This window comes from Eptesicus fuscus, chromosome 5, assembly GCF_027574615.1.
Source record: "Eptesicus fuscus isolate TK198812 chromosome 5, DD_ASM_mEF_20220401, whole genome shotgun sequence".
NCBI lineage: Eukaryota > Metazoa > Chordata > Mammalia > Chiroptera > Vespertilionidae > Eptesicus > Eptesicus fuscus.
The window spans coordinates 8588783-8610179 of NC_072477.1; the positions used below are offsets into that span (position 1 = coordinate 8588783).

At 62.9% G+C, this 21397-nt stretch overlaps 1 protein-coding gene across 1 annotated transcript in view; it reads left to right on the forward strand.

Annotated features, from left to right (window-relative positions):
- Positions 1–18870, forward strand: part of ITPK1 (inositol-tetrakisphosphate 1-kinase) — a 136700-nt gene extending 117830 nt beyond the window's left edge. The window contains exons 6-11 of the mRNA XM_054715812.1: positions 2363–2461; positions 2822–2862; positions 5739–5904; positions 10588–10655; positions 14171–14333; positions 16845–18870. Coding sequence (XP_054571787.1) covers positions 2363–2461; positions 2822–2862; positions 5739–5904; positions 10588–10655; positions 14171–14333; positions 16845–17203 — 896 coding nt within the window. The 3' untranslated portion in view covers positions 17204–18870. The remainder of the gene's footprint in view (positions 1–2362; positions 2462–2821; positions 2863–5738; positions 5905–10587; positions 10656–14170; positions 14334–16844) is intronic.
- The last annotated feature ends 2527 nt before the right edge of the window (positions 18871–21397 follow it).

Below are 21397 nucleotides of genomic sequence, written 5' to 3' on the forward strand. Positions count from 1 at the left end.
TTGGAACTTGCCCGTCTCCAGGGCCTCCAGCTTCGCCCTCTCTGGTGGCGGAGAGGGAAGACGGACGTGTTTCAGTTTCCCAGGGGCTGAAGTTTCAGCTCTGAACAGCACAGCCCACCATCTCACCAAAAAAAGCCTCTTTCCCGCTCCCATCCAGAAATACAGACGGCAGATAAATAAGCACCAGCAGCCTTTTTCGGGAAACCAGAAATAGCTCCGGGCTCCCGGTGCCGCCGTCTCCTCTGCCTCTATTTGGGCCAGGAGCTGCTGGCGGCGGTCGAGTTTCCCAGGGTTGAGCCGCCACGGTTCGTCACGTGGGCCGGGCTGGCGTGTCTCCTGCCCCCAAGGTGCTGGCTTCACTGGTTCCTTCACCGCCTCCCACTCAGCCAGGCGCCCTCGGTCCCCAATCTGACTGCGTGACCGTCCTCATCGCGGGCTGGTCCAAGCTGTGCTTCCGACAGCAGCATGTCCGTCAGCCGGCCTTTGCGTGGGCTGTCCCTCTGCGGGGGATGTGCCTGCCCCCACCCAGGCCGTCCCCTCACCCTCTGTGTCCGCTCAGCCCCACACCCCGGGGATGTGCCTGCCCCCACACAGGCCTGTTCACCCTCATCCTCTGTCCGCTCAGTCCCATACCCCAGGGATGTGCCTGTCCCCACCCAGGCCGTTCCCTCACCCTCTGTCCGCTCAGCCCCACACCCCGGGGATGTGCCTGCCCCCACACAGGCCTGTTCACCCTCACCCTCTGTCCGCTCAGCCCCACACCCCGGGGATGTGCCTGCCCCCACACAGGCCCGTTCCCTCACCCTCTGTGTCCGCTCAGCCCCACACCCCGGGGATGTGCCTGTCCCCACGCAGGCCCGTTCCCTCACCCTCTGTCCGCTCAGCCCCACACCCCGGGGATGTGCCTGTCCCCACACAGGCCTGTTCACCTTCACCCTCTGTGTCCGCTCAGCCCCACACCCCGGGGATGTGCCTGTCCCCACGCAGGCCCGTTCCCTCACCCTCTGTCCGCTCAGCCCCACACCCCGGGGATGTGCCTATCCCCACGCAGGCCGTTCCCTCACCCTCTGTGTCCGCTCAGCCCCACACCCCGGGGATGTGCCTGTCCCCACGCAGGCCCGTTCCCTCACCCTCTGTCCGCTCAGCCCCACACCCCGGGGATGTGCCTGTCCCCACGCAGGCCCATTCCCTCGCCCTCTGTGTCCGCTCAGCGACGCACTGGCCCACACCCCCACCCCGTTTCGCGTTTTGTGTTTCTTGCCAGTGCCGTCTCGCTGTCCATTTGACCTGTCAGTGAATCAGGATGTGCATCGTCTGTGAGCTGCACGCGGGCGGGCACCTGTGTTCATCACTGTATCTCTAGCTCCTAAGGGTTAGTTGAGTCCCAGCACGTTCTTTTGTTGCGAACGGTTGTTGAGGCCAAAACAGGAGCAGCAGTCGTTTCTAGTTGTGATTTCACGGACACGTCAGGATGATTGTGATGCAAGTAGCCAGAAAGCGGCTCCAGCAGCAAACATCAGTCTGCGGTCCGGAGTCTGGGGAGGAGGCAGGCCGAGGGTCATGGGTTCCTTTCAGCCTCTGCCCGAGCTCAGGACTGGCTTCCCCCAAGGCGAGCCCAGGTGTCCCAGGTGAGAAGGAAGGCCTGGGAAGGGGGCAGGGCTGGGTGGGGGCTGGAGAGGGGAGTGGGGGTGCTTGAGGGGAGTGAGGAAGCAAGACGAACAGGCGAGGCTGCCTGGATGGGTCGGGAGCTGTTTTGGTTTCCACCTTCAGTTAGGTGGTGAGAGGGCAGGGCTGGCCTCGCCACAGAAGGAAGGCTGTGCAGCCGCGGGCACGCCCTTTAACCTCCCGGCCCTGGTTTCCTCCTCGGGTTATTTTGCAGACTTCAGTGATGCACGGCTTACAGCGGGAGACATGCGCTAAGAGCTCAGTGCGCAGCCTCGATCCTGCGGTCATTGTTAAGCCGATACCGCGTGTGGCGGGGAAAGTCTCTAGTGAGCCCGAAAGCGTTCTGGTGTGTGGGGTGAACATCCGGGTTGCGCGACAGCGTCCTGTTGTAAAGCTGTATGAGTGTTAACGTCCTTGCGCCCAGATTAAGGCTGAGGAGGTGGGGGGAAGGAGTGGTTTTTACTCTCCTTTGGTCTTCAGGTTGTACAGTTATATGTTGGCTTTATAATTACAGAAATGTTATCAGGAGGTGTAACTTAAAAGTATGCTGTGCTGTGTGTGTGTGTGTGTGTGTGTGTGTGTGTTCACACGTAACTGTGGAGTTTGGGGCATCAGATCGGGGGAGCGGGGTATGGAGGTAGCCCCCGGGAGGTGCATCTGTCCCGGGAGCTGCTGACGGCCTTTCCTCTGCCCGCAGATGACAGGATCTGCTCGCCGCCCTTCATGGAGCTCACGAGCCTGTGCGGGGACGACACCATGCGGCTCCTGGAGAAGAACGGCCTGACCTTCCCATTCAGTGTGTACCACCCGGCTCCGCTGGGAGGGCGGGCGGGGCCCCCTGGCTTTGCACTGTGTGTGTGTGGTGGGGGGGGGCGGCGGGGGGAGTAAAGGCCTTGGCTGCCAGGGAGGGCATGGCCTGGGGTCCGGCTCCCGCACGCACTGGGGAAATGGGTCCTCGGGCAGCATCGGTCCAGATCCCCCGAGTGCAGTGCTGGCCACTGTTGAGTCAGCGTGTGGCCCCTGTCCCACCCGCCCTTCCCCGGGGGCTGCGGGAGTTTTGAGTTTCCCCCGTAGCTGCCGGGCTGGGCTTTGCGGATGGATGGATGGATGACCTTGCTGACTCCTCTGCTTCTCTCTCCCCACCCTCCACCCACAGTTTGCAAAACCAGAGTGGCTCACGGCACCAACTCCCACGAGGTGAGTGGAAAGTTTGACCACCTGACAGTCTCTGGGCCCCGCTGAGTCCGCTCCATCCACCCCTGCTCCTCCCCGGCCTGCTCTGGTGGCTCTGTGGTCTGTCTGCAGCCTCCCCGCGTGCCTGTCCTTGTCCCCAAGGCCCGGATGGCTGTGCAAGACGCCACTTGAGCCCCTGCGGCAGCTCTCACACCCACCTGACCTGTCCTTGGCTTTCCATGTTTTGGCCCATCGGTGTCACCACTCCCTGGTGCCTGCTCTGTGCCAGGCACCGGGCTGGGCCCCTCCTCGGGCTGCAGACAGAAAAGATCCCCTCACTGCCGACAAGGACTGGCCGTCCTGCTAGTTTAGAAAGGGCAGGGGAGGAGGGGAGGAGGGGAGGGCACCGTTCTGCTCCCTCTCATCCATTCCTTGTTCACCCAGCAGTCATTCCCGACCCCACCTCGGTGCCCGGGAGGATGCTGAGGATGGGAGCTGAGCCAGAGTGGGCGACAGTCGCTGGGCAGACAGCAGTGAGGGGTGGTGGGAGGCAAGTGAGGAGGCCCCTTTGGGGCAGGAGGAGCAGACAGCCGGCAGGGGCTCCGTGGGGTCTTTGCTGCCCTCACTACCCTTGGGAGCCACACCTGGGACGAGGCCTTTGGCCCTCCACGCCCCCGGCACTGGACACCCTCAGGGGCAGTAGACGTTCGAGCCACAGAGCAGGCCTTTGGGAGAGCCTGACCCTGGCAGTCCCACCGCAGTGCTCCCTGTGGAAGCTTTATGCTGTGCCCTGATCCCTGGCGGGTATTTATGGGGCCCTGCCTGTAAACACGCCTTGTCGGTATCTGCGGTACATGCTGCGGTGGGGGCTGCAAGGCCAAGGGGCACCTCTGCCGTGGGAAGAAGAGGGGGCAGGCAGTGATGGCCTGCTGCAAAGGCCAGCTGCCTCCTACGGTGGGAGCCCTCGTGGGCCGGCCGGGGCTCCGTGCCCGTGTGCTCTGTGCCAGGCCCCAGAGGGAGCAGCCACCCTGCCCTCCTAGGCGCCAGCACTGCCTGCCAGCTCCCACCTGGCCCTTGCCACCACCCAGCGGTCCTCTTTCTCTGCGGGCCGGGGCCGTCGGGGTGGAAGGAGGACTAGTCATAGGTGACGGAGCAGCCCCGTCAGCACAGCCAGCTGCGCGGAGGGGGCTCTGCCGTTCGCACAGACCCGGGCTGGCCTGGCCCCGGCCCCGTGTGCGGCCGCGCTGTGTGGCTTGGCAGATGGGCCAGCCTGTCCGAGTGCCGGGCCCACACTAGTAACGGGTGGTGGCTGTGGAGGATAAGGGCGTCGCTGCGTGGGCCCCGCACAGGGCGTGTTTGACGCACCTGCTGGTCTTCGCAGAGGGGCAGAGGTTCAGACGGACCCTCAGGCACGCGCAGTGCCTTCTGGGGAGGCTGTGTCACCCCTCAGCCCAGCAGCCCCAGCCCCCGCCCACCCCACAGTGTGCTGTTTCAGGGAGGGCTCCTCTCCCACCCTCCCCCGGAGGAGGAGACACCAGGGGCTGGTGTGGGCTGCGGGCCGCCTGCTTCTGGGAGGCTTTAGCATCAGAGGGGCCCCCTCCAGTGGGGTGCCCTCCACAGCAGGAGCCTGGGGGCGGTGGGGCAGGCTCCTCCCCTCATCGGGTGCCTGGGGTGTGAGTGCAGCGAGGACTCCCTGGCTGTGTCAGCTCAACCTCTGAGGGCACTCCGTGCGCCTGGCTGGTGCTCACAGAACTGTTCGGTGTTGTGTTGTTTTTAAGCTGAGGTGAGCACACTGTTTGCGCCACAGTTTGGACTATCCCTCACTCGTTTTTAAACCACTGAGCCAACGCTCAAAGCTCTCCCCACCCCCAAACCTGCCCCTGGGGGTGATGCTACCAGACCGGTGAGGAAATGGGGCTCAGATAGGGCAAGTCCCTGCCGTGCTTGTGCAGCGTGGCGCTGGGACTCAAACCCACGTCTGGCCTCTTACCGTCCCTTACTCGCCTCAGAAGGCTACGGAGATGGTCACCGCGGGGCCTTTTGTCTCCCATGGGACCTGGGTCTCTACTCCTTCCCCATCTAGCTGGGCCCAGGCACATTGGTGGCTCTGTGGCGTGGGGGCAGCAGTGGGGCAGGCAGCAGCTGTCCAGCTGTTATCCCTCCCAGCAGCCTCCGGCATCGGTGGCCCCTCTGGGGCCTGCGGGCTGAGGGATCAGCTGCGGCCGCCAGAGCAGGGCAGTTTCTCTGGCGGTCTCTGCCCTCCCTCCCTCAGTCCCCTCGCAGACCCTCCCGTCGGGACTGGGAGCAGCATGTGCCCGTCCGCGTGTAAGAGGACAAGGCTGCGTGCTGGGCTGACCCAGTCACATTCCAGCAAGCCCCTGAGCTGCTCAAGGCCGCGGTTTCCTCCTCTGTAAGGGGCCCAGCTCCGAGGCGCACGGTGAACGCAGGCGTCTCACGTGGTCAGGACGGGGCCTGTCGTGGTGCTCAGTGAGAGGCAGCCCTCGTCGTCACAGGCCTTGACCCAGCCTCCCAACTCCTGTTCCACAGTCTTCTGGTTTCTGCCTCTCCGTCCCGGGCCGTGTCCTGGGCTGTGTCCCCGGCAGTGTGGAGGGTCCTCCCAGGAAGCCATGAGGTTGAGTAGCACATAGCCGGGGGTCCCGTTCCCTGGACTGCAGCGTGAACGGGGGTTCGCAGTGCAGCCCGCTCAGCCCCGCATGGCGAGCCCGGTGTGCGGGATTTCCAAACCCCACGGGAGTGGATTGATCCCAGTGTTCCTCCAGTCCCGCTCCACTCACCCGGCTGAGAGTCCTGCGGCGTCCCCAGGCCGTAGGCAGGGCCGGGTGCACGTGCGCCTGAGGCGGGAGGGCGGTGCGCTGACGCCCCTGGGCCTGTCTCCCCAGATGGCCATCGTGTTCAACCAGGAGGGCCTGAGCGCCGTCCAGCCGCCCTGCGTGGTCCAGAACTTCATCAACCACAACGCCGTCCTGTACAAGGTGTTTGTGGTTGGCGAGTCCTACACGGTGGTCCAGAGGCCCTCGCTCAAGAACTTCTCCGCGGGCATGTCAGGTAACCAAGCCTAACGCCTTCTCAGCTTGCCCCGAGCTCAGGGCCCGGCTCGGACACAGCGTCGGTTGAGCACTAACCCGACACCTGTGTGGTCTGTGGAGGGGAAGCGATATCTGGAGGTTGAACGAATTGTGTGCCGTAATGAAGAGATCTTGGAAAAGAAGTGAACACCCCCGTCCCATCCATTCGAACCACTGTAAACTCCAAAAAGCCCCCCACAAGGTTGCTTGCTGGGGACCCTCTGCCATGAGACGCCGGAGGAACATGCTGGAACGGATGACGGGCCCTTCAGGGAAGGGAAGGAGGGAGGGGCCGCTCCTGTTTTGAGGGCCCGACCACTGACTACGTATCCCGTCTCCTTTTCCAACTGGGGAAACACCGGGTTACTGGCTGCTCCTGCAGCCACCGAGGCGAACGTGTGCCCCGTCAGAGGTCAGCGCGCAGGGCCACGGGCTCCCAGCTGCGGGCCTCGGGCAGGCAGTGGGCACGACACCTCGCTGTGCCCCGCGGGTGAGGACCGAGTCAGTGGCTGTTGTGGATCAGTGGGGGACGGTCCTACGTGTCCCTCGGGGGACACGGCAATGGCGTCTGCAGGCCGCTGCCGTCCGTGGGGGCAGCTGAGGAGCCCTCAGGGAGGCTGGTGGCTCCACAAGCCCAGCTTTGCCTCCGCGGCTCCCCTGCCGCCTGGGACCGTGGCCGTTTCGCAGACTGGCACTAGGGTAAGGATTTGCTTGTGTTGGGGCTGCTCCCATGAATGTCCTAGTGGCTGAAGGCATCCCCCAGGCACGTTCCAGAACCTGTTGGAATGGTGGCAGCATCTGTGGAGAGTGGCTTTCCGGAGGATGTCGGTTGCCGGCGTGGTTTGCTCAAGCGCTCTGTGCACTCGGCTCCGCACGGGAAACCCGCCACTGGCTGGGATGTCCAGCTGCGCCACCATCTGCCCAGACAGATGGGCCTCCTGAGACCTTGCTGGGGCTGCCTGTCAGTCCTCCCCGGCGCTCAGGCCGCTCTCCTGAGTGAAGGGCAGCCATTCTTGTCTTCCTCTCAGCCGTCGTCCCCTTTACACACCCAGAGCAGACACTTTGGAAATGTCCTCCCGAGTGCAGGCGGCCTCCCAGCCAGGCTGGGCTCCAGGACGTGAGGCCCTTGTCAGGGTTCAGGGCATCCCCGTCCTCACCCTGGTCCCAGCCCCCACCCACTGGGATTGGATGACGTGGGGGTGGAGGACAGATGTCTGCAGGGGTCTATTTGTGTGTGACTGTACACCTGCAAGAGGCATTATGTATACATACACACACACATTATATATAAAACATATTTTTATTAATTTTAGAGAGGAAGAGAGAAAGAGAGAGAGAGAGAAACATCAATGATGAGAGAGAATCATTGATCAGCTGCCTCCTGCACACCCCACACTAGGGATCGAGCCCACAACCTGGGCATGTGCCTTGACCTGGAACCATGATTTCCTGATTCATAGGTTGATGCTCAACCGCTGAGCCACGCCGACTGGGTGCAAGAGGCATTCTTATCAATTGTGGGTCAAAAGGGGCTGATTTTTTTTTTAAATCCCCATTTCAAAAAAATATGTGCTTTAAATCTTTGGAAATGTATTAGATTAAGAATAGCCATACCTTATGTTGTCTCCTTTCTTTTTTCTTAAAATCACCCCATCTCTTAAAGAAACTCACCATAGTTTCCGTCCTTTCCACGCAGAAAGTGCCCCCTTTCCCTGCTGGTTGCGAAGCGCTGGCCCGTGTCCAGGGCGTGGGCTCCACGTGGCCGTTTCCAGGTTGCTAGTTTGCCATAAAATGTGGGCCGGGGCCGAGTGAGTGAGCAAATACACACCGAGCCGGTGGAGGAATGCTGTTGGGTCTGCCCACCACTACCCCAGGGCCGAGGCCCTGTCGCCGTCTTCGGCACCGCCCCGCGAGCTGGCGTGGGCTTTGTTCTTTTTGCACGCGTGTTCTCAGCCTGACAGCGGCCCTCGAAGCTGGACCGATTGACAGGCGCCTCGGGGCTCCAGCTCTTTCCAACCCCACCCCCTTCTGGTTCCCATGGCCCAGTGTGGTGGCCCCCGGCCTCCTCTGTGGCTTGGGGAGCTAGGGGAGCTGTGCTCTTTGGCTTCTCGGGTGCACTTCGGTGTGTCCGTTTTAATGTCTCTGAAGTCGGTGTGTCCCACAGCCAGTGGCACCTGGCAAGTTGCGTCGACTAAAACTGAAGTCAGGTTCTTACGCGGGAGGCGTTGGCCTGTACCAGCCACCAGGAGCTCTTCTGTTCTCTGCCTGTGGGTCCCAGTCTTGGGGAGACCGCTCCCTGCCTCCACCCCTGCCAGGGTCAGAGGGCGCTTCCTCTGCGGACACAGCGCCTTGACTATGCTTTCCATCCGGGGTCTTTTTCGCTTGGGGAGACAGACAAGAATGGTACCACTTCCCATTGAGAGGGTCAGCGGGCGTTTTTCTGCAGAAGGCCAGATAGTAAATATTTCCAGCTCTATCCTGGTTATCTCACGCTGCCACTGTAGCGTGAACGCACTGCAGGCACTATGTAACTGAATGGGCACGCTGTGTTCCAATAAAACTTTATTTACAGATGCAGGTGGCAGGCCAGGCGTGGCCTGCAGCCTGTGGTTTGCTGGTCCCTCACCTAGAGCCTCTGAGGGATCCAGCAGTAGCCACACGTCTTGCCTTCCCGGACTTGGGTTTTCCTGCACCCGAGGAAAGAAAGAATAAAAGGATTAATTGAGGCACCTGATAAGTGGGTCCCGGGACACCACTGGGTGAAGGGCGCCACTTGGACAGGGCGGTCAGGGCAGGTCCCCCTGCAGAGGTGACCAGTGTATGGGAACCTGAACCAGACCTGGGTCGCCATCCACGGCTCTGTGACGTCCCCACCCCCTCCCCCAGAGGGAGACAAGGGGCTGAAGGAAGTGGCCGTGGCTCATGGCTGCACCACTGGTTACAGGATATTTGGGGGCTAATCTTGTCATTTACTCTCCTTATTTTGAACCTGCTGTTCTCATCTATAAATTGGGGGCAAAAACACCCATATTCCTCTCATTGCCTCCCTCCCCTGCAGGGAGGTGGTGACGGCCCTTCACCAGGACAGTCCGGGAGCAAAGAGTGGATGGGCCCCACATCCAGGGTATTCCTGCCATCAGAGTGCCAGGGCCCGGCCAGGGCCATTTTAGAGGAATGGGTATCTTTTCTTTAAGAAAACGAGCTCAGTGGGGCTGGGCCAGGCTGGGTGCAGGGTGAGAAGGTGGGCAGTGCCTGCTGAAGTTCCAAGTGCCCGTCCCAGCAGCTCGAGCCCTGCTCCAGCCTCTGGCCCGGGGGTGCTCTGTCCCCACGGCTCACCCTTGGCTGCCGGTGCTTAGGAGTAGAGGTCGGTGAGCTGCTTGGCACGAGTCCTGCCGGGTGTTTATTTTCCCCAGGCTCCTCCCCAGGACCGTCTCTCATGCCCCCGGTCTGGACCGGCTCTGGTTGGAGCGGCGGGAGGACTGTCGGGCACTCCTGGGCGGCAGGGGGCCTGTGTGCCTCGCTGGCAGGAAGGACGCCAGGTACATCTCAGCGCCTGCCTGCTTGGCCTCCGCCCACGTCTCTTCCTCGTGCATGATCGTGGCATCGCCAGAGTCCCTGGTGGGGGCTGTTGGCAGCCAGAGCAGGTGCCCCTCGGCCTGGGCCCTGGCACACGATGGTGCTCAGCCTTCCTGTCCTGGTTCAGGGGCCGCATGGGGGCTCATGGGGGTGATAGGCAGCCTTTTCCAGGACCTGGCTCCAGGCTCGTGGTTTGCGATGCTTACGTTCGGTGCCCACTCTTCTAAGTGCTTGAGAACATGTTTCTGCCTGGCCGACGACCTTCGTTTCCTCTCCCAGGGGTGAACACACAAACCGGCCTCGTCGCTCCCATTATTCTTGGGATCGGCCTGCCTGTCTAGGTGCCCCGTGGGATTGAGGGACATGAGGTGCAGTGGAGGTGGGCATGGGTCGGGGAACGGGGCGGAAGGAGGTGGAGGGCATTTCAAGGGGCCATGCCAGTTTCCAGAGCCAGGCAGGTGACTCTGTGCCTTCTTGGGAGTTACCTACAGACGCCCCCGTCTGATTTCCTACTTCCCCTAAGTAGTGGGGAAACAGCAGGACCCTTTGTGTTGTCAGCATCCCGTGCCAAGTGCAGCCTCACTGTGTCTCCGGTGCTCCCGGGAAAGGAGGCCAAGGGCAGACACCGGGAGGGCCGGGGAGGCTGGGCGAAGTGGCATTCCCGGCCGCTTCATCCCGGCCTTTGATAGGCGGGTGTGTGTCTTTTCCTGCTCACGGAGCCACACACCCGGATTCCTGATGCCGTGTCCACAGGACACGGTGTGGGGATGGGGCAAGCCTTCAGGTGCTGGAGAGAACCAGACCTTACCCTGTGGGGCTCATTCAGCCAGTCATTTTTCTATGCGAAGGAAATTTGAAACAGGAGCCCTGAGCGGGCATCTGTCCGTCCGTGGTGTAGTGTCTCCTTGGGGTGGGGGTGCCCAGCTCACTGGGGCGTCAGGTGGCTGCTGCTGGACACCGAGCCTGAAGGCTGATGCGGCCACCGTCACTCGTGGCTGGGGTGGTGCTGCCCCCTGGTGTTGGGCGGTGGCGTCGCCATCCCCTCTTTGAGCTGCTAACTGGCTTCTCCGTGTGTTCGCTTTTTCAGACCGCAAGTCCATCTTCTTCAACAGCCACAACGTGTCCAAGCCGGAGTCGTCATCGGTCCTGACGGAGGTATGTCCCTGCTGCCCCGGTGGCTGGTGTGAGCCTGGGGCGGGTGTGCTCCTGGGTGCGGGGCCCAGGGTCGAGCTCGCCCGTGGGCAGGGTCGGAAGGGCCTTCCAGGCTGCCCAGGGCGAGGGCCTCCAGAGGCCTCTGGCCTGCTGGCCCCGGGCCTTCGTGCTGACGACCTGCGTGCCCAGGCCCGCTCACCACCAGGTCAGGCCAGGGGGGCTTTTCCAGCTCTTCCCCCGTCAGGAGGAGCTTGATACCCTGCTTTTACTAATTTAAAAGAAGGGGCGAGAGGCAACGCCATCTCCTTTCTCTTTCCTTGTCTGCGTGTATCCCGGGCGTGTTAAGAGCCCACTGTCACTTCTGTGGGTGCTGGCTGCTTCTCGGTGGTGGTGAGCTCAGGGTGCTGGTCAGTGTTGCTGTGTCAGGCTCCCTCCTGGATGCCCTGGGGCATCGCAGCCAGGCCTGGAGCAGCCCCCGGGGCAGGGCGGGCTGGGCCTTGACCCCAGGCAGTCTCATCCCGGAGCTGGTCTCCAGGAGTCGGGGACTTGTTACTCCCTGGGGGCCGTGAAGCACCCTCTGCTGGGTCTCCTGCTCCCCGACCGGCCGTCCTCCTGTTCGGGAAGGATTTGCCCGTGTCCCCTTCCCTGTCCTCTGGCCTCACCAACGAGCTCCAGAAAGGCCCTGCCTGGACCCCACTCCCTTCTGTTCCACGCCCTGCCACCTCCTCCCGGCCGGCCACCTGTCCATCTCTGGTTTCCGGTTCCCTTGAGGAGCCAGCTGTGTGCTGAGGGTGGACTGCCCACAGGTGTGGACAGGGCCTGGAGGGAACCCAGCGCCCTTCAGAATGGTGAAGGGCGTTTCTCAGTCAGGGAAGCTCCGGGAACAACCGGGTTTCGCCCAGTGCCTCCTGGGCCTGGCTGTGTGCATTAGGAGATGGAAATAAACTGCACAAGAAAGGGTTTAAAAGGGGGGGGGGGGTGGGTGTGTGTGTGTGCGTTTGGTCTCCTAAGCTTAAGACACGTTAGGCGAGCCCAGTTCCCACGAAGCTGTCAGGATTGCTCGGGCTGGCAGAGGGAAGCCGGCATTCCACAGGCTTCCGCAGTCACTGTCCCTGCCTGTCCCTTGCACCGCGCGGGACATTGGCCACTGCGGCTGTAGCTGATGCCAGAGGGCCCCACGCAGAGTGACCCACCCAAGTGACCTTGGACAATCCCGTCTCCCACTCACCTGTCTCGGTCTGTGAAGGGGGAGATGGAGAGTCCGCCCAGGGGCACTTCTGGGGCCGCCTCTGTCCCTGTAGGGTCTGCGTTGTCTCCTCCCCGCCCAGCTCATGGCTGCTGTTCAGGAACTCCTGGGACTGAAGGGAAATGCAGTCAGCTGTCCTCTTTCCATTTAGGACACGAGTCTCCTCACACCTGCAGGCTGGCCGGGACCGAGAGCTGCACCCCAGACACGCCCCACCCTCCTCCTGCCCACCCGGGGCCTCCATCCCCTTCACTGTCTCCTGCAGGGAGCCCTGCCTGGCCTTGAAGCCCGCTCCATCCACAGCTGATGACCCAGCGTCCACACCCAGCGTGCAGACCCCAAACACCAGGATAGGGATCGGTTAAGAGTGCGGACACTGACTAGGCTGCCTGGGTCAGACCAGGCTCCACAACATCCCAGCTGTGAGGCCCCAGGGCAGTCACTGTGCCTCTCTGAGCCTCAGTTTCTCCCTCCCACCGCAGGTGGTGGTGGGATTCAGGCACTCCTAGGAAGTGCCAGGCAGTGCAGCTGTGATGGCGGTCCACATGCACACGGCTCCCTCCCTCCTCCATCACTGCCTCATGTCCAGAGCATCATCGTCTCCTTTCTGTTTGTGCCACGGGCAGGACTGCCATGCCTTTATCTCGTCTAGGCGGCTCTTTGGGTTCAGACACTGGAGGGCTCCGGGAGGGTGCCTGAGATTCCTGACCGCTGAGAGAGGCTGTGTAAACAGCGGGTCACGAGACTGCGTGCTAACGCAGCAGCCAGGGCCGTCGCTGCCAGGCCTGTGCTGTGAGCCTTGAACATTAGCTTTGGATCCTCACCACTGTCCCACAGCGAGGGCGTCTGTGCTACCCCGCTGACCGGGTAGAAAACAAGGCCCAGAGGGTCCCTGAGGCCGAGTGGCCAGGAGGCGGGCGGGGCGCAGTGGTGAGTGCCGTCACAGCCCCTTGGGAAGAGTTTTCCCCATAAGATGCCAAGAGAGAGATCTGGGCATGGGGGGGGGCTGCCTTTTGTGCAGAGGCGGGGACGGGGGAGGACTCACCTAGGAGCACAGACACTGCCCACGTGAGGGGTCCCTGCCCACTGAGGGGTCCCTGCTTGCACGGGTCAGAAGTTCCCGCCCACCATGCAGCTTCCTGTGCTGGGACAGCGGCCCTTTGTCCTTGGTGCCCAGGGCTGTCCGCAGCCCTCCGGACCCAGCCTCACTTTTTTTAAAGTGAACAAGTCAGGGACTTGGAGTACGTTTACCGTGTGCGCAGTCACCCCCTCTTTCTAGTTCCAAATGTTTTCATCACCTGCAAAGGAAGCCCTGCCCCATTGCAGTCCCTCCCTGGCACCCCACCCCCCCACCCCCCAGCCCCAGCCCTGCCAACCACTCATCTGCTGTTTGTCTCTGCGGATCTACCCCTCCTGGACCCTCCAGGTTAAGGGAGCCGTGCAGTATGTGACCTGCTGTGCTGGCTTTCTCACTCGCCTGCTGCTTCCCAGGCCGCCGCGCTGTAGCATGGGTGGCGGAGGAACACGCCGTGTGTGGGTGACAGTCTGTTTACCATCCTTTGATGGACATTTCGGTTGTTTCTGCCTTTGGCTCTTGTGCATCATGCCGCTGTGAGCATCAGCATGCAGATACCCACTTTCCGCTCTTTGGGTACACACCTAGGAGTGGAATTGCTGGGTCATAGGTAATTCCTTGTTTAACTTTTGACCCAGCTTCACTTTTATTTCTGATGGGTCAGTGCCCCTTTGGCCCCTGAGCCCACAGCCCTGGGACTCCAGCAAGTAGGGCACCTCCCGGGAGCCCTGCTCTGACTGACGTGAGGTGACACGGCGCTGTCCCCCTCCCCGCAGGCATGTCTGTCCCTGCCACATAGCTCCTCAGGGTTCCTCCAGTAGTCGGGGTGGGAGCCTCATTGGTCCTGTTTCGCAGATGAGCCACTGAGGCACAGAGAGGCCACGTCTGATTCTCAGTCAGGGCACATGCCCGGGTTATGGGCTTGATCCCCGGTGGGTGGAGGGCATGCAGAAGGCAGCCAATCGATGTTTCTCTCTTGTCAATGTTTCTATCTATCTTCCTCCCTTCTTCTCTCTCTAAAATCAATAAAAACATTTTTTTAAAGGACTTTAGAAATGGCCAGTCCCGGTGCTGGTCTGTCCTACCCCCTTGTCTGAGGGTCTCTGTGGTGTGGCTTCGCGCCTCCCCACTTATGGCCTGACTCGTGTGTGTGTGTGTGTGTGTGTGTGTGTGTTGTGTGGTGTGTTGTGTTGGCAGCTGGACAAGATCGAGGGTGTGTTCGAGCGGCCGAGTGACGAGGTCATCCGAGAGCTGTCCCGGGCCCTGCGGCAAGCACTGGGCGTGTCTCTCTTCGGGATCGACATCATCATCAACAACCAGACAGGGCAGCACGCTGTCATCGACATCAATGCCTTCCCAGGTGAGTGGCAGGGGCTGGGTCCCCGGGCAGGTGACGGGGCAGGCTCCATCCTCTGTCGGCGGAGCCTGGGGTAAATGCAGCCCCGCTGGGCCTCAGTCCCCCTGCCAATGGGGCTGCAGGTTGTGGGGAGAGTGAAGGTCGGGTCCAGACATCCAGCCAGGTGCATGGTGGGCCCGCAAACACGTGTTCTCTTGCCTCCTCTCCTGACCCTGACCCTCACCTTCAGCATTAGCTGCTATTGGCCAAGCCTTAGCCGAACCCTGGGTCCCATGGAGACGGAGAGCTGAAAGGACGCTGGAGGGAACCCCCACAGGTCTCCGCAGGGCACTGAGCCGCCCAGAGAGAAGCTGTCCCAGATCATGCCTAGTTGGTGCAGGGCTGTGCTCCTTACCCTTCCCGGAGCCGCTGTGCTCCCTGTGGCTGGCACGTGCTCCCTGCTGTCTGCTGGAGCCCCGAGCGGGGGAGCACATGCTGGGCCCTTGTGGTCTCGCCTCCGCGAGGGGCTCAGTGGGAGACACCACCACTGTTTGGGGGGCGTTTTCAGGGTGCAAGGAAGCCCTCACGCACAGGGAGGGCACACAGGGCATCAGGCCATGGGTGAGGGCTGCGTGCTGGGCTCCAGGAAGTTGTAGCAGTGGGTGGCATCAGCACCCGCCACGCCAGGCAGCCCTGGGAGCTTTGCTCGGCTTACCGGTGGTGATGGGGAGGCTGGGGCTGGATGGCTTGTCCAAAGTCACCGCTACCCAGTGGCAGAGCCGGGATGGGCCTGCGCTCCTGACCACAGCCGTCCTGCCTCTCGCGCCGGCTGCTCCATCCTGGCTCTGCCTGCAGTCCGATGGGACAGCCACCCAGCGGGGCAGTCTCGGTGCTCCCTCTGCACCGCGGGGTGTTCCCACCTCGCAGAGACAGAGGAGCCTGGCCTGAGCTGGTGCCCCGGCTGGTTCACCTCTCGGTTGGAGAGCTGTGGGCCCAGAGCAGCCTGCACGGCCTCCTGTCCACCCTCAGGCCTCCGTCCCCCACCAGCAAGTACACACCCCGCCCGGGGCCTCCAGGCCTCACCAGGGGCAGCAGAGCAGTTGCTGAGGGAACGGCTTGTCCCCTGGTGCATCCTGACGTGGCTCCAGCCCCTCCCACGCTGTGTCTGTCCCCTAGAAGCCTGGGCACGCCTGCTGGTGGCTCCCAAGGGGCCTGGGGCCGCCTGCCCTTCTCCCCCAGCCCAGGGCTGAAAGAAGCCCCAGCCCTGGGGCGGGGTGCCCAGCACCACACGGGATTCACGGCACAGGTGGGCCAAAGGGCCTGCTTCAGATCCTGGCTGTCACTCGGAGGCCGGTGCTCTGTGAGCCGTGGCCGCCATCACCACCTCCACCCTCGTGACCAGTCCCATGTCCGCCTGGGCAGCTCTTCGTGCCTCTGGGGCCAATCACTTGACTCCTCTTCATCTGTGACGTGGGGCAGCGAGCTGTGACGATGAGGCGAGGGCACGTGTGTGCATGGAAGCACTGTGTGTGCAGCTACTTCACCCATTGTTACTCTCACTGTGGGCACCAATACGAGTGAGCAGACGAGGCCGCCCGCCCTTCAGCACGGGCAGGCCTTGGTGTGAGGTCCATGCACCCTGCCTTCCTGAACCGTGTTCGCACCGTGGTGGTGGGCGCAGTGCGTGGGGCAGGTGTGGGCAGTGCCAGCCCCTCTGAAGCGGGCATACTGGCCTTCAGGGGCACGCTTCATGTCCTCACCCTCGTTCTTGCAGCCCTTTGCCTGGTTCTTGTCCTGCCAAATTGGCTTAGGAAGGTGGGGGCACCCACCCCAGGTGGCATGTCTTTTGAAGTAGTTTTCGGGGAGTCAGCAAAATCCTCGCCCTAGATTCTCATTCTGCGCGGCTCCCAAGGACTCCTGTGCTGACATGTGCATTCGCTTCTGCGGTGGGCAGTGCAGGCCCAGCAGTTTCTGTTCAGGACCCTGGGCCGCACTCCGTTAGGGAAGCCGGAGCCCGTGTGTGGCCTCGCGGGGGTGCTCCGTCTGCCCCCCGGCTGTGATGCTCAGGGCATGGGCACATGCAGTACCCCGCAGGTATTTGGGGGGTGAGGACTCAGTTTTGGGAGCAGCTGCTATGGATCAGGCATTACCCACTTTCCAGCCCCCTTAGTCATGCCCACAGGAATCTCCCCGAGTTCGCAGCTCACGCAGGAGGAGGCTGAGGCCGGCCACGTGGCGGGAAGGGGAGGTGATGGTTCAGAACGTGAGGAGGAGTGGGCCTCGGCCAGGCCACCTGATTAAGGAGCCTGTGAAGCTGTGCCCGAGACGGACAGCGTGGGGAGTGTTTCTCCTCGGCTTCTCACACGCGGGGGCAGCACATTCAGGGACCAGCCCTTTGGAGCCACGCGCACCAGCTTTGAGTCCGGCTGTGTCACTTCCAGCAGCCTTGTCCTCTGAGCCTTCTCTCCCCTCGGGCCGCAGCCGCCTCCGGCGCCAGCTGGCTAAGCCTGGTGCTGTCCGTCTCTCCCACCCCAGGCTACGAGGGCGTGAGCGAGTTCTTCACAGACCTCCTGAACCACATCGCCACGATCCTGCAGGGCCAGAGCGCAGCCACCGCAGCCGCCGGGGACACGGCCCCGCTGAGGCACAGCAGGCTCCTGGCGGAGCAGGCGGACAGCCTGACGGGCGAGCGGACGTGCAGCGCCAGCCCCGGCTGCTGCAGCAGCATGATGGGCCAGGACCCGCCCTGGACCACGGAGGATGACGCGGGTGGCGTGGGCGCGGGCAGCACCGCCAAGCTGCCGCACCAGAGACTGGGCTGCACCGCCGCCGTGTCGCCCAGCTTCCAGCAGCACTGCGTGGCCTCCCTGGCCACCAAGGCCTCCTCCCAGTAGCCACGGAGCGCGGGACCCAGAGGGCGGCGTGGGCCACGAGCAGCCACTGGACCAGCAGCCCCGGTGGTGACTGACATCCTCCTCAGTTCCCAGCGGTCTGATTTCCCCCGTTTTTACCTTGTTTTCTGGTGTCACTAAGTGAGGGGGGCGGGAAGAGCCTGGTGGTCCAGCTCCCGGAAGAGGACCCTGCCCGGCTCCTGCTGTGCAGATCTTCACCCAGTTCACACGCATGTGCTTCAACACTAGGTCTGAGTGGAGGGGTGTGTGCACATGTGCGATTGCTGTGTGTGTGCGAGTGTGTGTGCACTTCCGTGTCTTGGTCTCGATGGCTGCTGCGGACCAGGCTGGGGCCTGCAGGGGGCCACCCCTGCTTAGGCTGCGGGCGCTGAACGGAGCAGATGGACGGTTCCCCTTCACTCCCCTCCAAGCCCCACCCCCAGGCCGGCCTCCTCCCAGCTTTGAGAGGAGCGGGGGCCCAAAACCCCACAAGCTGTGCAGCTGCCCTTCCCAGAAGCATGAGCCCCGGAGGCAAGAGGCCGCAGCTGCCGCTTCTGGGGGGCTCCATGCTGGGTCTGGGCTGTGGCCGCTTGCTTCCTTCTCCCAGAGGGAAGGGGAAGGAAGCTTCCCTGGGGAGGCCAGGCCCTGGATGCGCTGCCTCCCTCACGTCCAGTTCCCTGGAGCCCCTCCGCCCCTCACCACCTGCCCGCAGCCCTCAGGGGCCTCTTCCTTGACCAAGCGCTGCTCGTCGGACCCTGGAGCAGACTGCCTGGTTGGGTCCCCCAGGCTGACCCAGCCTGTGCCAAGGATTTGTGCCATGACTTTGGGCAAATCATTCTGAGTCGCCAGGCCTCCGTGGAGACCAGAGCTCTAAAGGGCAGGCTTGATGCCCCAGGCCCTGCGATGCACCTGCTTTCCCGAGAAGTGGACCTGGACGGACCTCCCCTTGGCCTCGAGGCAATGTGGGGTCCCCCTCCCAGGCAGGAGGAGCCGCCTGCCCCACCCCTACCCCGCAGGCCCATCCCCTCCTGTACTCACTGCAGCCCCAAGCACTGAGCCAGCCAGCGGGGAGGAGGTGGGTAGGGAGCAGCCAGAGGCGAGAAAGCAATACCCTCCCCAGCTAGCCACCCAGCCCTAGGGTGGCACACAGGCCACCCGCTGGTTGTCGCATCCCAAGGCCCACCTGGCAGCCCCTCCTCAGAGGAGGTGGTGTCTGTCCCAGGACAGTGAGCTCTGGGAGAGATGCCAGGACCCGCCGAGCATGACCTTGGTCTTAGGTACCAGCTGACTTTGAGGAGGGAAAGGCCTGGCTGGCCCGCGAGGCCGGGAGGATGGCCGGAGGCTGCTGAGCTGGGCGCCTGGCTCAGCGGGGAGCAGGGGCTGCCCACCTCGGCCTGGGGTGGGGGTGGCTGCCTTCAGAACTGCCCGCTGTCCTGGACACGGGCCTGCTGACTAACCGCGTTTACACGACTGAGTGTGGAACCCCAATTACAATGTCTGCGTCACTTCCTGGCTGCCCGAGCCCTGGGGAGCGGGATGCGTGGCCGCCTCTTGCACTGCTTTGTCTCCAGAATAAACTACTGAAATCAAACTGCACTGTGCATGTGTGTACACGATGTTGCTAAAAGTTTGTCATCCCCGAGTCTTAATAAAACGGCTTTACTTTTTGAATAAAATTCTAATCCCACTTTGCCTCCAGAGCAGGTGGGGCCTGCAGTGTGACCCTGGCCGTCTCGGTGCCTGTGTGATGGATGTCACCCTCAGTGTCACGCCTGTTAGCACCCAGGCCCCAGGTGTCAAGTCACTGCTTTCTGGTGACTCGGCGTTTTCCACTCACCTCCTGCGGGTGGCGAGCACGGTCATTGCTTTTTCCGGGAGCGGAAACCGAGGGGGCGGCCAGGGGGTGGGGAGGGGCCCAGCTGCACCCACGCATGTACAGTCCTCTCCCCGGGGCTGGGGACCACCGTGCGGCCAGCGGCAGCCGTCTCTGGAAGGGTTTTGGGGGCCATGTCAGGGAGCACAGTGGAGGGGAGGGGCTGGGGAGTGATGAGCACCCCCCATGTCAGCGGGGTGCACACTGACACCGTCCAAGAGCAGCTTTCCCCTTGGGCCTCCTTGTCACTGGCCTCCACCGCATGGGGCTGAGGCCTTGGGGTGGGTCAGAGGGTCACGTGGGAGGCCTGTGCCCTGGGCCAGTCCTTGGGGATGTTGATTATGTAATGATGTGCCCCATCTGAGGCAGGCACCGGTGTCTGTCCCCCCAGGAGCCCAGAGGAGTCTCCGAGAGGGGGGTCCTCGCCGACGGCAGCAGCAGGTGTCCGGGCTGGCAGCGCCTGTGGGTGGGGCTGAGCCCGGAGCCAGCGGCGTCAGCTGCAGAAGGCAGGCCCAGCTGGCGTCCCTGCATTCACAGAGGGAACCTTGGGAGAGCTGTCCTCCGCTCCGGAGCCTGGGCTTTGGGGGGGCTGAAGGGCCGGCAGGAGGCTGTGGGCTTCAGCCGGCTGGGGAAGCGGCTGCTATCTGTCCTCGCCTGGAAGGCAGGCCCTCAGCTTGGGCACTGCCATGAGTGCTGCCACGAGTGCCTTAGAGTGGCTTCACTGGGCTTGGCATCTGCTCTCTCCTCCGTCCCCTAGAAACGGGGCCTTCACCCGGTGAGGTCCTGGCAGCCCCGCTCCCTTCTCGGGTCACAGGTCACGGCGCAAGGGCCCTGAGCTGCAGAGACCTTGAGCTGGGAGCTGGCTCACCACCATGGCTCACCCCGAGGCAGAGAAGTGCTTGGATTCTTGACAAAAGTTCTGGCCGCCTCCCTCCTCCGGCAGCCTGGCCATGCTCTTATCCCACTTACATCTGCCCAACCCGAGCCCGAGGGAATGTGGCCTTCAGATGTAGGGACGCCCCTAAACAGACTGTTCAGAGGGAACTGACTGACAGTACCTCCTGGGCCCTCGTCCGGACCACGAGGGGCCTTTTCCAGAGTGGTCTCATCTCCCTTTTCTTCCAGAGTTGACCCTGACCTGGCAGCCAGAGCCCTTCTCCCAGGGCCGGGGTGGGGGTGGTGGCGGGGGGCGCGGACCCCTTCTCCCAGGGCTGTAGGGGGAGGGCGGACCCCTCTTCTCCCAGGGCTGTGGGGGGGGGAGGGCGGACCCCTTCTCCCAGGGCTGTGGGCGGGGGCTGGCCCCTTCTCCCAGGGCTGTGGGGGGGGGGAGGGCGGACCCCTTCTCCCAGGGCCATGGCGGGGGAGGGCAGACCCCCGGCAGCTTCTCTCTGGAAAGGCTTGTGCAGCAGGCAGGGTCTCACCAGGCTGGCAGCCCTGGCTTTGGTGCTGACACCTGTGCTTTGTGACAAATGCCACGTGCCTCAGCCCTGTTCCCAAGCAGCGTTTCCCAGAGCCCCAAGCTGGCTTTGACCGACTGCACATCCGTGCACATGACGCTTCCATGGACAGGTCCACCACATACAAAAGCACGGCTTCTGTGCAAGCCCAGAGCACCTTGGTCCACGGCTCTGTGGCGTGTTTGCCCGTGGAATTGGGGTTATGGCCCGCAGGTGGCCCGTCTGGGAGGGGTTACTTCAGGGACGAGTTCCCTCATTTGCAACCTAGTCTGGGGAGTAGGTGTCCGATACCTGACTGACTAGTGAAACCCTCGCCTGCTCCACGAGAGGCCCAGACTTGCCAGCCCCTCCAGTGCCTCGTGTTGGCGTCACCCTGGTTTCCTGACCCGTCTGCCTGGGCCTCTCGAATCCCCGCCAGGATCTGCTAACCCCGCTTGGTGGACGAGGAAACCAAGGCTCCAAGAGAGCCGGGAACGCTCGCCGAAGCTCCCTCGCTGGGCCGGGGACTCCAACTCCAGTCTGCCGCCAAACCCCACATCTCGGGGCAGCGGCTCCGTGAGGTCAGGGCTTGTCCGTCCACCTGCGAGCTCAGGGCTGCCGGGCCCACAGTGGCCACTTCAGATGTCTGCCGAGCGACCGGACAGCCCTGACGCTCAGCGGGTCCACACCGGTCCCGCGCACCTGCCCGATCCGTTCTTACATGTGACCCTGCGCCCCACGGTGAAATGTTTTGGGCATCACCCCTGCCCGTGGCCTTGATGAGCCCTTTCACCCTGTGAGCCTCAGTTTCCTCATTCTCAAAGCTGAGACGGAGCCCTCGTGAGCCGTTAAATGTGCAAGAACTTCAGACGCCCGATTCCTGTGCAC